Source organism: Tribolium castaneum, chromosome 9, assembly GCF_031307605.1.
Source record: "Tribolium castaneum strain GA2 chromosome 9, icTriCast1.1, whole genome shotgun sequence".
Lineage (NCBI taxonomy): Eukaryota > Metazoa > Arthropoda > Insecta > Coleoptera > Tenebrionidae > Tribolium > Tribolium castaneum.
The window spans coordinates 2,395,748-2,409,830 of record NC_087402.1 but is presented as its reverse complement, the minus strand read 5'-3'; the positions used below and the strand labels follow the sequence as shown (position 1 = coordinate 2,409,830).

Here is a 14,083-nt window from a genome sequence, read left to right as displayed (position 1 = left end):
TGACTCAAAGCGTAAATCTATTACGTACAATTTTTCCACCTTCCTTCCACTTGTGATCAATTTTCGCGAATTGAAATTTAATTAGCGCTTTTTATGACGAAATTGGCACTCAAAAGTGCCGCTAACGATGTTAGCATTTACCACTAAATAAAGGATCAGTGGGCAAGGTAGGAGTAATTAAAGGTGTTTCTTTGATGAATTTTTCCACCCTGGGATTATTCACGGTACAATACGAACTCCTCTAACTAAAATGCGCAGTTGTTGAGAAGGTCAGTTAGGGATAAGGTCGTACCGAAATCAATACCCCTGAATTCAAGGCCTGAAAAACTGGGGGTTGACCAATCGCTTGAAATTTTGTCTAGGTCGGGAACGGCCAAAAAGGGAATGTTTTCGTTGCGTAATTATTCTTGTTTTGAACAGTTTATTTTTACTAGAGTGGGGGCTAAAAGTTGGCAAACATCGTCATAAATATGCCGGTGACAACCCGTCCTAAATTGGCTCGTCGACACTATTTTTAGATAGTCAAACAAAAGTTGTAATTCTCGAGGCGCATTACTTTTATTGTCGATTTTCAACGGAATCAATACAATATCGGTTTTATGGTGATGACGTATTCAGAGGATCGGTCTTGGTGGCGACATCTCGGGGAAACCCAACGGGGCAGCGATTGGGAACACCGCGCTTTTACCGTAATCGATAGCCTGGGTTTATGCAGGCGTTTCTAGGGGTCACTTGTTATATAACTGCATTTTGCCAATTTATTAAAGGGCGGAAAAAGTATCATTATGTACCTTGGTTGGAAAGGGAATTATGTAGGGTAGCCAAGGTTACGAAATAATGTACTAAATACTTTATTTTTTATATAATTACAAAATTATTCACTACAGTTAAGGAGACTTTAAATGTTCTGGGAGCGTTTGTAGCTCAACCTGAAATAAAGCAAATTAAACCCAATTAATTCGTTTGATTATTGTTTACTTTGGTCGCTTTGAGGGCCACTCCTTCCGGCAAATTCCGCTCAATATATTCCAATAATGTATCAGCAGTACTTCCTGTCAAGTGTTTGAACTGAATAAAGTTAAAATACGTCCTAGTTTCATACTGAACTTGATGCTTTTTATAAATATGAACGGACTTTAACACGCTTCGTCGATCATGAATGGGTTTACGTAAACTCCACCTACAAAACCTCGTCAATTTAGTCATTATTTACGCAAAAAAATTACGATTTGGATTGAACATCTAAGTGATTGCCTGCCGTTGTGGCGAATTTTACAAAACTCTTAAGAACAGCAGGATCGTGGCCTTTCAATTCTAATTCCATGATTTTAAAAAGTTTATCGGTTTCATTCTCCTCAACTTTTGGCAAATTTGAATATTGACGATGGGACAGTCTTGAGGTTATGTTGCTCACATGCCTAAATAACCGAGAGAAATTCTAAAAAATGAATCGATTAGGGAGTTTTAGAGTGAGTTACGCAAGACTTACCATCCTAGCTTTTCTAATTAAAATTTATATAACTGAATAGCGGCTTTTTTGGTTATTTCAAAAACAACTTCCGCATCCAAACAACACGACCGTATTGCTGGCTGCATAGTCTTAATAATTTGCCAGGTTTTTTAAAGTTTTTTTTGTGTTATGTTTTAAATAACTATCCTTTTTTGCGCTGATCAGCTTAATTTAGATAGCAACAGCAAAATAAATAAGTTTGCCGATATTAATTTTAGGAATCCAAGAAAGTATTAGTAATACTTTTTATTTAATTAAATGGTACTTTAAAACACCAAAAATATCATAAAGCAATGACTGTGTCTTTGGTCAAAATAAATATTTGAGTGGGAGTTTGAAATTTATCGAAATTCATGGAGTATTTCTAAAATGAAGACAATTTCTACAAACGCGTAATGATGGTTGCATAATGCTAGTGGTAAAAACCGATTAATTAATTAATTAAAATTAGCGCTAATGCCAAGGGCATGTTGAGGCATATTAATTGGAATAAGTGTTTGACAAATTCCTTGCACTTTATTAAATGAGGTCCGAAAAGGCATGCGCTGGTGTGCTTTGTGCGTTTTTAGCGCTATTGTGACCCTTCGGGCCTGTGCTTTTGGGTCGGTAATTCCCTGCAGTGTTACCACCACCACTGAAAGTTTGTTTGTTCTTCGGGTGGGGCGGTGTGGTGCGGAGGCGAGTTTTCGTGACGCAGTCGCGTTTTATTGTGAGTTTTAATGTTTTGACATGTAGTGCATTTAAATTTTCGTTTCGATTTGTGTTTTTATTTTGATTATGTGTTCGTTTTTCACGTGTCCACGTTTAGTGTAGTGCGTGTAGCGTCACTGCACCGTTTTTCACGTAGTGATCGACGCTAACTCGAAAAAGCACACACCGCCAAGTGGAAGAAACGGCGCTACGGTGACGTTATTTTGTGTGCCTCGACAAAAGCGATCATCTCAGAACGAAGGCGTAAGTAGAAATTTCATGGCCTTGACGCCGTTTCCGGCGTCGGGGAAACGGCGTCGGGGGCACTATTGTTGAAACGCTGAAACGGTTGTTACGTCATCGAACGAGATCACGGTCATCCTCTTTTACGTGCCGTATCAATTCTTCTGGACGGTGAACTCGCGTTTCCGCTTCAGCTGATGATGGGGTTGGGGGAAACACACAGTGTGGGTGGCAGCACTTGACCGGAGCGACAATGGAATGCCCAGATTTTAAGAAAGGACAATGGGTGTATATGGGACACTTAACAAAGAAAGGAAATGCGGCAGCTGCCGGGAATGATTTATTGACCGAGAAAACACTAAAATCCAAGTTTTGTCACGACTTTTGTACCCAGATTGGGCATACACTACTGTCACAGTGGAAATTTGGCACTAGAATTGTCACTGCTTGGCGTGTTGGCACAACCTGAGGCTAAAAAATGCAAACTTCCGGTGGAAATAGCATTTCAGGATTTTTTTTTTTTTGATTATACAGTGTTTAAAACAAAAGGATTTTTTCTTGGTTTTATTTTTTTTAACAATAAATTCCGAACCGATGAAAATATTTTACCAGAATGCGTCCTAGAGTACAAATAACGTCTACAAAATATCGACTTTACTAATAACCGAGCTACAGAAGACAGGAGCTGAGCTGGATCACTCTGTATACTAACGAAAATATATGGAATATGTGCTTTTTGGTTGCAAGCGTGCTAGAACTCTCGCAAAAGACAAAAGTAATATTATTTTCGACCGGTGGTAACTTTTCGTCACATTTGAGGAAAATTTCGGAAAATAAGGGAGATATTTTTTGATATTTTTTTCGGAGTGTTTTAATTAAATCACTCACAATCATAAAAAAATCAATAGGTATCGACCTCTTTAGTCGATATAATTTCGCAAATTAAGTTTTTTACCTTAAAAACAAGGTAAATTTAGCGAATAGGTCAAATAAACAATGTCATTTTCGACCTTCATTTATGTTTTTTGACCAGTTCTAGAGAATTTATGCGAAATAACTGAGTCTTGGCTGATAAACATTTAGGGAAATTTTGCAAAATACCAGTTTGTTTACTCATCAAATGAGCGTTTAGCGAAATAGGTACCCGTAATTAGATAAACATAGTCTTATTTTTGACCTTAATTGGACATTTTTATTCGTATTAGCAGGAAATGTCGCAAAAAGTGCTTTTTAGCTCAAAATAAATAGATTTTCTACGTAATTTTTTGAAAAATAAATGATTTTGGTACAGTGCGTATATTTTTTAATATTAAATGTGTTTTTTCCGTGATGATCCGAATAGCTCGTTTACGCTGGCGCATTTTTGTGGCGTTTCCGAGTCCGCGGTGAAAGTCTTGCAATTAATGCAAATTAATGAATTTTCCTAATTACGGAACTAGATCGCATCTAGTTCAGTGGTCCAAAGTCGGTCGAAAAAAGTTTTTTCCTCGTGGTGGAAAGTGCATCAGCGCTGCCATCAGCGGTCAGTGGCTTTGTCGAAGACATTTAACTTGTAGTGACCTTGTAGCCCGCATTGGCATTACGTCTGTTTTCGAAGACAAGTTCCGCAATGGCTCGAGGCACTCGAAACAAAAGAGCATTTTGCGTGGGTAGATTGCGTCGTTCTAATTTCGCCACCGTCTTGTGTGTGTGAATTCGCGGTGAAAGCTCGGCTTCTCATCTCATTGTTATCGATATTTTCGGGGTGTTTCGTAAACGAGACGCCGCTGCTTCTAATTGTCGACAATTAGAGCTAATTGGCGACGATGGAAAATGGAATTTTGTTGGCCGCCGCGCCATTGTTGCCGGCTTCCGTCGATTCTTCGGCCGGATGTGCGCCGAATGAAGGATGAATTCGCAGCTTTGATGTCATTGAAGATATTCGGTGTTACGGAGATTTCTAATGGATTTTTAGTTTGTTACGCTAGAGGAGTAATTGCTGATTTCCGTCGCGGTCTCTCGACCAACTATGGACGATGAGCTTTTCCCGACTGTGACGGATTTTCCGACAAAAACTGCACTAAAAACTATCCTGCGCCGCAAAATTACACATTTTGACATTGTTTTATCCAACAGTCTTGCACAAAAAAATTGTGATTCTTGCTGTAATTTGAGGAAAATGCAAATGACTATTATGTTTTAATCGTTATTATCGGCCCTTGAAAAGTAAAAAACGAGCCACGTGGGAAATTTGCACTTCACCCATGAGAAATTCTTTTAATTTCTTAATTGTCGATCCGGTCGTGTGCAACCGCTTCATTATTATTTCAAACACTCGAAGTGAATCATCGCATTTTAACGGTGTTTCTGTTTTGTTAAATGAAAATTAATATCAGGAGGCCCATCCGCCTCTTGTAAATATTTGCTAGGTATTTCCGACATATGGTGAACTAGATCTCGACTTTCCCCTAGGTTTGTTAGTGGCGTGTTTATAAATTCCTGCGATGAGGGACATTCAACAGACTTCATATGGACCAACTGTTGCGCCACCCATTGAACGAAAACAATCCATTCATTTTTTCCAGCTTAATCAATATGACCATGGGTCAGACTAATCCATAGACAATGGGTCTGTTCACACGTCATAGCCCATGACTCAAATATGATTCATTCGAAATATTATTAAACAAAAATGTCGCAGGTTGATGGGAGCGCGTTATTGGCAGATAAGATAAGGACTTTGTTGTTATTTTTGTTTAAATTTAGTAATAAAGGAACCGTGTAAAACCAACATTGTTAATTCGGTTATCCTGTAATAACTTCCAATTGAGTTAAAGTAACTGTAGAGAGAACGGTTAATCAATAGTCGTAACGTAGCCCGTAGCGTAACGATAACACAAATGTGTGACCTTAGATCCGAGCGAAAACACTAGAAACGACGTGTGAAAAGGGTTAAAGGCTACCGTGGTTAGGGATAAGTGGGACGATTGATCGACGTATGAAAAAAAAAAATGCTTTCACTGATATTTTTCCCTTTCTAGTGACAAAAACCGCTCTAGATCCATATTATTAATTTTATCGCGTCGATCAAGTCAACACAGCTTATCACTCTGATAAGCGTTTTTCCGAAAAGTGGGATACAAGGAACTAAGTCCACACCTACGTTTGTTGGACGAGTAGTACCAAAGGGATTCCTTATGAATAGACTGCGAAGGTATGCGCCACATGGTCGTACAATGCCTGCATTTTTATCAAATTGTGGGTGTAATTTTTTCCTTAGAAAGTGTTGATATTTACATTTATCTAGTACGGCGTTTCAACTGGTTCACTAGGTCAGAGTTCAAGAGACGGAAAATTGGTAAAAGCGAGATATGGGAGGTTTTTCGGAAGAATTCGACGCTGCCACTGGACTAGTGACTCATGTCGGGTCATTTGAGAACATGAGGCTTTGTTGAGATATGCCGAAGCGTGACGTGGACAAGGAATGACAGAGATTCCCAAATGCGCGCGGAATTTTTCACCAATTCATGTCACAAAACAGCAATAAAAGAGTTACTTCGTTATTTGCGTTTTTATTCAGCCCGGCGTAAATTGCTCCGAAAAATTGGGAATTTAAAACGTTAAATGGTTGATGTTTATCACACAAACCACATTAAAGAAACACCACAGGTGTGAACTTATCACTTATCATACGTTTGTTTGAAAAATTACATTTTTGGGCAATGGGAACCTGTGAATTGGACTTAATTATGTTGGAAACTTTAGTAATGGAGCTATTAGCACTAATTAATACCGATTTTTATGAAAACATTCTTTTTAATGCCTGTTTATTAAAAAACATTCCTTAATGTAAATTATTTTTTTTGTAATTCGTACTACTAGCAGCAAGTGAAAAATGTTGGTATTGTCAGCTTGTGTGGTTCTTAAAACAACAATATAATGTTTGTTATTACCTTGCAATCAAAATTTCAGCCACATTATGATTTCATACTTTGAAACATTTTCCTTTCTGCGGATTACTGTTATTGAAAGTAATTTTCTCTTTCATTTCGTAACAATGAAAGATTTTTCAATTATGATTATTTCAAGTGTTTGATTTATATTTTATCAGTTGTTGTCGATGTTGTGTAGGCGGAGATACGCTAGACTGGATCTTATTTCCGTCCGGTATTATTTCCTGTACGAAAATCAAACGATAATGTTCCAAAAATAACTGACCTTTTTCATGTCAAACGGGGCTAATTTACTAGGATTCATTATTTGCGGGCGATCTATTATGAAGCCAGCTGTAAGCAGAATTTAATCTTTTCCAGAACAGATGCTCCACGTTTTTAACCTTTACGGTGCGCCATACCTCCACAATTAGACACTTCAAAGAAACATTAGGCGGCTATAACTCTGACTCCAATTACACCCACTGAAGAAGTTGTAAACTCCAAATATATCTAGTCCGATTTATAACAGATTCTTCATTTGGTGATTCATTTCAAAAAATTTGAAACACTTTTTTGGGTATAATTTGTTCGTTTTGACCGAATTTTTTTCCAGCGTGATGGGATGATCGGCTTGCAAGAATGCGGGCCCGCGCCACCTAGAGCGCCGGTTTCGGGAAGCCGGGCCCGTGACCGCGCGGCCCAAGCCGTGGACTACTACAACACCCACGTGCACCGTGCCTGGGCAAACGCCGGCCTCTCGAGATCGTCATTCAACGACCGCCACCAGTCGTCGACGCGCCGCCACCATCTAGCCCCCGAGCAGCTCTACCGCAGCAACTCCAGCTTGGAGCTGCTGGACCACAACGGCCGCCCGTCGAACCCGTCGACTCCGACGCTGAAGCGCGAGTACGGCAGCCACGGCAGCATCGACGTCATCGACCGGCCACCGGCCGTCGGCGAGTCGTTCTTTGCCATGCTCCAGGACTACCAGCCGGCCGTGCTGGGAGCCATCGCCGCCGACCAGCGATCCCCCGGCCCCGCCGAGTACCTGCGCGGGAAGGTCGATGTCGAGAGCGTCGAAGACGTCCCCAGCAGCCCCAAGTCGCGGGTGAAGTTGTCCAGGTTCTGGAGCAACGGACAGGTTAACGTGAAAAACCAGAGACAAGCCATGGACGATAGCATGGTGAACACGTCTTCCAGTAGTTGTAGTGTTATTTGTTCGGCGGAAGCCGAGGAGATTGCAAGGAGGAGGGCTTTCAGTCACTATGATTGTCAGTCGTTGACGACGAATTTGAATTACACGGCCAGGTTGAGGCGAATTTTGGCCAAGAGACGGAACACGACAACGGGGGCTTCGGCCGCCTCGATGTTAGCCAAATCTTTTACCTCGGATGGGGACAGTGGGGAGGAGGACAACGGTGATGGACAAAACAACGATCTCGTGCAGAGTTGTCCATTTTTCCGCAACGAAATCGGAGGGGAAGAAGAACGAATTGTTAGTTTGACCAGATTGCAAAGTAGTCAAGGGTTAGGCGGCAAGAAACCTTTACATCGTCCACCACTTGCTTACGGCGTTGCCGTCCTAGAATTCCCTCCAGGGGAAACGCACTGGAGACATTCCACTTGTCCCTACCAGCGCTTACCCAGGCCCATTGAAAGCGTCGATCAGGGCGCTTTGTACTATCGAAAGTATTTCTACGGACAAGGTGGGTGGTGTTGTTCAAAACAAAAATGTATAACAAAATATAAAAGAAAAAATAAAGTGACAATTAGGAACGTTAACACAGCTTTCTCAAGATAAATGATATTAAATAAAACACAAAACTCTTATTTTTATTAGTCCACTGTTCAATTTGTCAAATACAGTAGAAGCCCAATTAGTGGGAACGCCGCATTTTGCGAAACAATGGTTTATTTTGATTGCGCCGATTTTTTTTAGCAGACTATCATCTGGAATTCAGGGAAAACCGATAAAATTTATTGAGCACACAAATAGCGTGATTTATTTATTTATTTATTTTTTATTTTAATATAGATGATTGAATTTTGCATGAATTCTTTAGTAACAGATGTTTTGCTCCTTCTAAATGTTGTAAAGATATTGTAATAAGAAATAAAGTATGCATACCATTTTAAGCAACTAAAATAATTTTCTAATAATGCACAAGTACAATACAAATAATGATGCTTATTTACAGTTTTTAAATAAAACCGTTGCATTAACCAGATGTTCGTTTAATCGGAAGAGGTTCAGTCTACATTTTTCGAATATAAATTTTTATAAATCACTTAAGTGTATGAAAATCGCATTAAAATTAGTTTTCCTTAATTCATTTATTTCTATGTCAAGGTTTTATTAAGCATTGCTGACTGAAATTGAAATATTTTTAACAAAATTTTGATTGACAGTCAAATTCGCTTGAATACCCAGTTGCAAGCAAGAAATTCAGATTTGAATGCAAATTGTATATGAGAGAATGTTTTAATAAGCAATAGACGAAAGAACAAACAAATTTTTTTATCAAAAAAAGTAATCTGGCATTAAGTACTACGCTGCAAGTGTTTATTATTACCTCTTTTGTCATTCTAAGATATTTGTTTTGTGCAAAAATACTTAAATACAATTTTGATAGACTTTATGGTGAAGAAAAAAGGCCAACTGTTTGAGTTATTGAATAATAAATATTAAGATTTTGTGGCTTTCGTGCTACGAAAGTCACAGTCGTTTGAGTTATCAAAAAATTTGAATGGTAGAAGTTCGTCTGTCTATGAAAAAATCAATACCTACCGATAAATATTTATTTTAAATGTTTAAAAACATTTTTTTTGCTTAAATTGTTTCATAATTATTTTTGTCACAATTAGTATCGTTTTCATTATATTATTATATTATTCTAGACATTTTTTTTCGTCAAGTTGTAAGTTTTTGTATGACTTAATTATTAATTATTCAGAATATAGGTCGTCTCATATAACACAGAATGAATTACGGGTCAATGGTAATTTTTTTCTACACTGGTTGTGGTTTCTTTTTTGCTTTATTATCATCAAAAAATGTTTTTTTAAGGATGTCTTCGTTCCTAAAATGCAATACTTAAAGGTGGTGGCTGCGTTTTCAATTTTATAAGAATTATTTCCCATATCACTATTTATGAGTTATCAAAGATCTTAAGAACACAAATGCATTCAAGAAGTCATGAGTTTTTGTTCGGTCATTAAATTTATGGGATTTTGTGTTACAAAACTACTAAAATGACTGTTTCTAACTACGAGAAGTTGCCAGAAATTTGTAATTATTATTTTTGAGTAAAGTAGTTGATTGTATTTTTTCCTAATTTTTTATTTTTACTTAAAATAAAAACAAGCCTCATGGGGCCCCTTTGTGCGCCCGTAGGTAAATTCCCCACTTGCTCACTTTACGACACACTAAAACCCGGAATGCGCGAAAAATCGTAATTTTTATTACAGAGCACCAGAATTGGTTTGGAATGGACGAACAACTCGGTCCCGTGGCAATTTCCATCAGACGCGAGAAAGTCCTCCATCCCGACAACCAGCTCTCTTCATCTTCAATAATGCAATACCAATACCGGCTCGTAATTCGTACTTCCGAGCTCCAAACCTTCCGTGGAGCGATTCTTGAGGATGCCATTCCCAGCATTAAGGCATCTAGTAGTAGCAAAACTTTCAACATAAAGGAGGTTCTCGAATACGTCGCTCCCGAAATCCAATTGAGCTCGTTACGATTAGGCGTCCAGAACCAGCAAACCGAAGAACAATTACTGAAATTGGACGAGCAAGGACTTAACAACCATTACAAAGTCGGCGTAATGTATTGCAAAGCGGACCAATCGTCCGAGGAGGAAATGTACAATAACGAGGAAGCCGGTCCAGCTTTCGTCGAGTTTCTCGAAACTATCGGGAAAAAAGTCAGGCTTAAAGGCTTCGCGAAGTACAAAGCTGGACTTGATAACAAATGTGGGTAACACAGTCGCCTGTAATTTCCCATTTTGATCGCTTGTGTTACAGCCGACTCCACCGGTTTATACTCCGTCTACTCGCAATACCAGGACTGCGAAATCATGTTTCACGTGTCGACCATGCTACCCTTCACGCCAAACAACCGGCAACAGCTCCTCCGCAAGCGCCATATCGGCAACGACATCGTCACGATAGTGTTCCAAGAACCGGGTGCCTTACCCTTCACACCCAAAGGAATCCGGTCGCAGTTCCAACACGTCTTCATCGTAGTCCAAGCGATTAACCCCTGCACCGAAAACACCCACTACAAAGTGGCCGTGAGCCGCTCAAAGGACGTCGAAGTGTTCGGGCCTCCGATTAAAGACGGCGCCATTTTTCCCAAAGGCAAAGCCTTCGCTGAATTTCTCTTAGCCAAGGTTGTGAACGCCGAAAATGCCGCCCACCGCTCGGAGAAATTCGTAACAATGGCCACACGCACCAGACAAGAGTATTTGAAAGAGCTGGTGACCAACAGCTCAACTTCGACGCCGGTGGACACCCACCAGAAGTTTTCGATTTTCAGCAGCAAAAAGAAGGATAAGATTAGGCCACGCTTTATACCCGATGCCTGCCAACGAGGGGCGATTTTGTGGCAGGTTTTGCTGGATGACAGTGGGCAATCACAACGAATCGAATGCTTCCTAGGCATTAGTACCGATAGTTTGGTCTTGATTGAAGAAACATCGAAGCAAATTGTGTTCGTTACGCCGTGTAAGTCAATCCTGGGGTGGTCGACTCTTTCGAACGGCTTGAGAATTTACCACCACCAGGGCGAATGCATGACTATACACATGAGGGATGGACAAGGGGACCGTGATGAGTTGATGGAGGTGATGCAGAGGTTGCAAGCAGTGACTCAAGGAGTGTTGGCTAAGGAGTTATCCTTGAAACGCAACATCATGGGGCAGCTGGGTTTCCACGTCCAACCCGATGGCATTGTAACCCTGGTCGAGAGTTCGGGCGAAGCCTGGCATGGAGGCCTACGCCAGAATTCCCGCCTGGTGGAGATTTGCAAAGTCGCAGTTTCGACTCTGACCTACGACCAGATGGTCGATCTTCTCAAAACCTCGATCGTTGTAACTTTAACTGTGATACCGCCCTTACCCGACGGCTCCCCTCGCAAGGGCTGCACTCTACAAAACTGTAAATATAACGAAGGTAACTACGAAGGCGATTACGAGAATTTGGATGATGGTAAGTCACGCAAAGCGCCACAGATGCAACAAGCGGGCAACCACCGGCGGATCTACGAGAGGAGTTTCTCGCCACCGAGATCGAGTAATAGTTCCGGTTACGGTACCGGAAGTAGTTCTAAATCGTTTCATAATCCTGAAGGAACCCTCACGAGTTCCTCAAGCGGGCATTCGGGGGACGACAAGTGGTACGACGTCCTGCAGGAGTTGGAGGTACCACCAGTACCGCAAAAAACACCATCACGGACCAATAACACGTTCCCGACGCCGAAACGCACCAACCAAATCCAAGTCTCGCATAATCACTTCGGCCCACAGCAGATACATCACAGTAAAGTACAAATCAGTCATTCGCTGCCGCTGCAACACGTCAATTATTCGCAACCGTTGACTGCGGTCGTTCACAATAACACCGACTACGAGAGTTACAATAAAGAGAAAAACAACGTGAAACAACAAAGCGATTATGTCATGAGACAATTGAACGATTTCCGGTTGAATGATGGACACTCAACCGATAGTTCCATGTATGGGGGGTTAGGGAGCGAGGATGAGTTGTCCAATGGCAGCGGAAATGTGTCTCCGAGAAGTCGCAGGGCGAAGCAGTTAACAAGTAATAGTCGGAATCACAGTCCGAGGTCAGTCAATGGTGAGGCTAAGCTAAGACCTGGTGTTACCCCCAGATCTTCGAATAGGAACAGCGCCAATTTATCGTCGAGTAATTTTCAAGAAGAGTTGCTCAGATTGATAAATCCGGACAGTATTGAGGCTTCAACCGAGCCGAAAGAAACGACCAGTCATTCCAGGTTTGTAACAAAACATCCGCAGTCCAGCCAAGCCAAGTGTTTTTTTTCAAAGAAAGAAAATATTGAAATGTGAAATAGATTTTATTTCATGCAAATAACGAAACAGAAACTATTTTATGAAATTTTTCTTTGTGAGACATTTTTTTGTAACAACCGACCGTTTGGAATATTCTAGTAAAAACTTCGTTATTATTGTATTAAAGATTACAATAAATATTCAGGGTTACTATTAAATATAATTATAATTTTTTTAAATTAATTAATTAAATTTTAAAACGTTCTTACTATTTTTTTGTACTTAGTTCGTTAAATAAAGTCAAGAAATAATTATTTGATTTTTTTCATTCTTGGTTTATTGTAAGTTACCACTTATTGTCCTGTATTTTTTATAAAACTTGAGCGTTAAATAATAAGTTCTCTAAATACATTGTTACATTTTTTCATTTGACACATTAATTAAAGCATAATCTTGGCTGTATAACAGCTTATTTTTGTTTTTCTCGGAGGCTTGGCTCGACCTGGGCACCCTCTGATGGCTATTGGTAATTGTAAGACTTTCAGTTCGAATTTATCGCACAAAACGCAGCCGGAGGTGATCCTGACCATGGCCCGCCCAGCCACCGTTATTTCGAACGCTAGCACCACGTCCAGCCCCCTGCCCGCCGAATTCAAAGGTTCCAAAGACGAGCTCAATACCAAAACAAAATCGGTCGTGTCTCTCGAAGAATATCCGGTTCCGGAGGACTGGCCGACTCTTGTGGACACAGCTACTCGAGTTTTGATGCAAGTGGCTTCCGATAGTTACAAACGTGACGAAGGGAAATGGGACGAGGAAGCCCCAATTGACGCGTCAATCACCTCTTCGTAAGTCGGAATATTGGCGTTTTTTGTTTTTTACGGTGTTGTTTTAGAGTTAGTTCCAGTACGAGTGTGCCGGAGCTGCAGAACCATGTGACGGATTTAGAGTCAAGTTTGAAGCGAGAGACGCGGAGGAGATTGTCGTTGGAGAACGAGGTGAGGCGGCTGAAGGAGGAGAACAAGAAATTGAAGGATCAAGCACAGAGTGCCGTGCAGCAGTTGCGCAAGTTTACAGAGTGGTTCTTCAAGAACGTCCAAAGGCAGTAAGCGTAAACTTGTAAATAAATGTTAAACTTGTAAATTTTTAATATAGTACAAAATTGTTGTATTTATTTATTGTTTGTTTTGTCGGAATTTAGCTTCGTTTCGGGTCAGTATTCAAAATTTTCGTTGGGTTAAGGTCCACCCTTGAGTATTATAAGTTATTCTTCAGTTAGTTACCACACGAGTTATTATTTAACCTACACTTTTAATCATTATTTTACGAAATATTTTTGTTACTTATAGTACTGTTGTTTACTTAGTACGTATTTTAAAGAATATTCTACTCTCCGTAACGATAAACAACTGAACACCAAATCAAATGTAACGTTAATTGCTTAGTTCTAGTGTTATGATCATCCATTCCTGACAAATGAGGAGTATTGTTGACGGTGACCTGCGATTGCCTTATGAATGGATTTTAAATATTTTATTTAAGCAACTTGTTATGTAACGTAATTTTTCCATTTACTATGTCAATGTTTATTTAAAAATAAAAATTCTGAAACTGATGCGAGTTTTGAAACCTTGACACGCCCCCAATCCACCTGTTGACACGAAAAAACGACGCAGTGCAAAATCTTGATG

The 14,083-nt window shown here is 40.1% G+C and overlaps 2 protein-coding genes across 3 annotated transcripts; one reads left to right on the top strand and one right to left on the bottom strand.

The window, feature by feature from the left end:
• Positions 1–835: 835 nt before the first annotated feature.
• On the bottom strand, positions 836–1,642 carry mRpS10 (mitochondrial ribosomal protein S10). The gene is made up of 4 exons (XM_008193598.3): positions 1,490–1,642; positions 1,227–1,438; positions 979–1,180; positions 836–929 (listed from the first exon to the last, which is right to left on the bottom strand). Exons 1-4 carry the CDS (start codon positions 1,490–1,492, stop codon positions 888–890), a joined length of 459 nt encoding a protein of 152 aa, XP_008191820.1. The 5' UTR covers positions 1,493–1,642; the 3' UTR covers positions 836–887.
• Positions 1,643–2,170: 528 nt separating this feature from the next.
• LOC660473 (signal-induced proliferation-associated 1-like protein 1) lies at positions 2,171–14,007 on the top strand. Of its 2 annotated transcripts, XM_064358792.1 has the most exons (8): positions 2,171–2,464; positions 6,971–8,063; positions 9,826–10,335; positions 10,387–11,655; positions 11,713–12,376; positions 12,938–13,240; positions 13,288–13,497; positions 13,838–14,007. In XM_064358792.1, the coding sequence occupies exons 2-8, from the start codon at positions 6,980–6,982 to the stop codon at positions 13,863–13,865; spliced, it is 4,068 nt and encodes a 1,355-aa protein (XP_064214862.1). In that variant the 5' UTR covers positions 2,171–2,464; positions 6,971–6,979; the 3' UTR covers positions 13,866–14,007. The 2 variants fall into 2 exon arrangements, with proteins under 2 accessions (XP_064214862.1, XP_971794.2); XM_966701.4 differs by having other exon boundaries at positions 10,387–12,376.
• The last annotated feature ends 76 nt before the right edge of the window (positions 14,008–14,083 follow it).

What these genes read in the sequence shown, in the direction of transcription:
- mRpS10 (XM_008193598.3), bottom strand. An exon ending in TTAGATGTTCAATCCAAATC is followed by an intron (nt 1,181 to 1,226) that starts GTAATTTTTTTG and finishes GAGGTTTTGTAG; the next exon opens with GTGGAGTTTACGTAAACCCA. An exon ending in TGGCCCTCAAAGCGACCAAA is followed by an intron (nt 930 to 978) that starts GTAAACAATAAT and finishes GCTTTATTTCAG; the next exon opens with GTTGAGCTACAAACGCTCCC.
- LOC660473 (XM_966701.4), top strand. Translation starts at nt 6,980, where the DNA reads ATGATCGGCTTGCAAGAATGCGGGCCCGCGCCACCTAGAGCGCCGGTT. An exon ending in AAAGTATTTCTACGGACAAG is followed by an intron (nt 8,064 to 9,825) that starts GTGGGTGGTGTT and finishes TTTTTATTACAG; the next exon opens with AGCACCAGAATTGGTTTGGA. An exon ending in GACGCGTCAATCACCTCTTC is followed by an intron (nt 13,241 to 13,287) that starts GTAAGTCGGAAT and finishes GTGTTGTTTTAG; the next exon opens with AGTTAGTTCCAGTACGAGTG.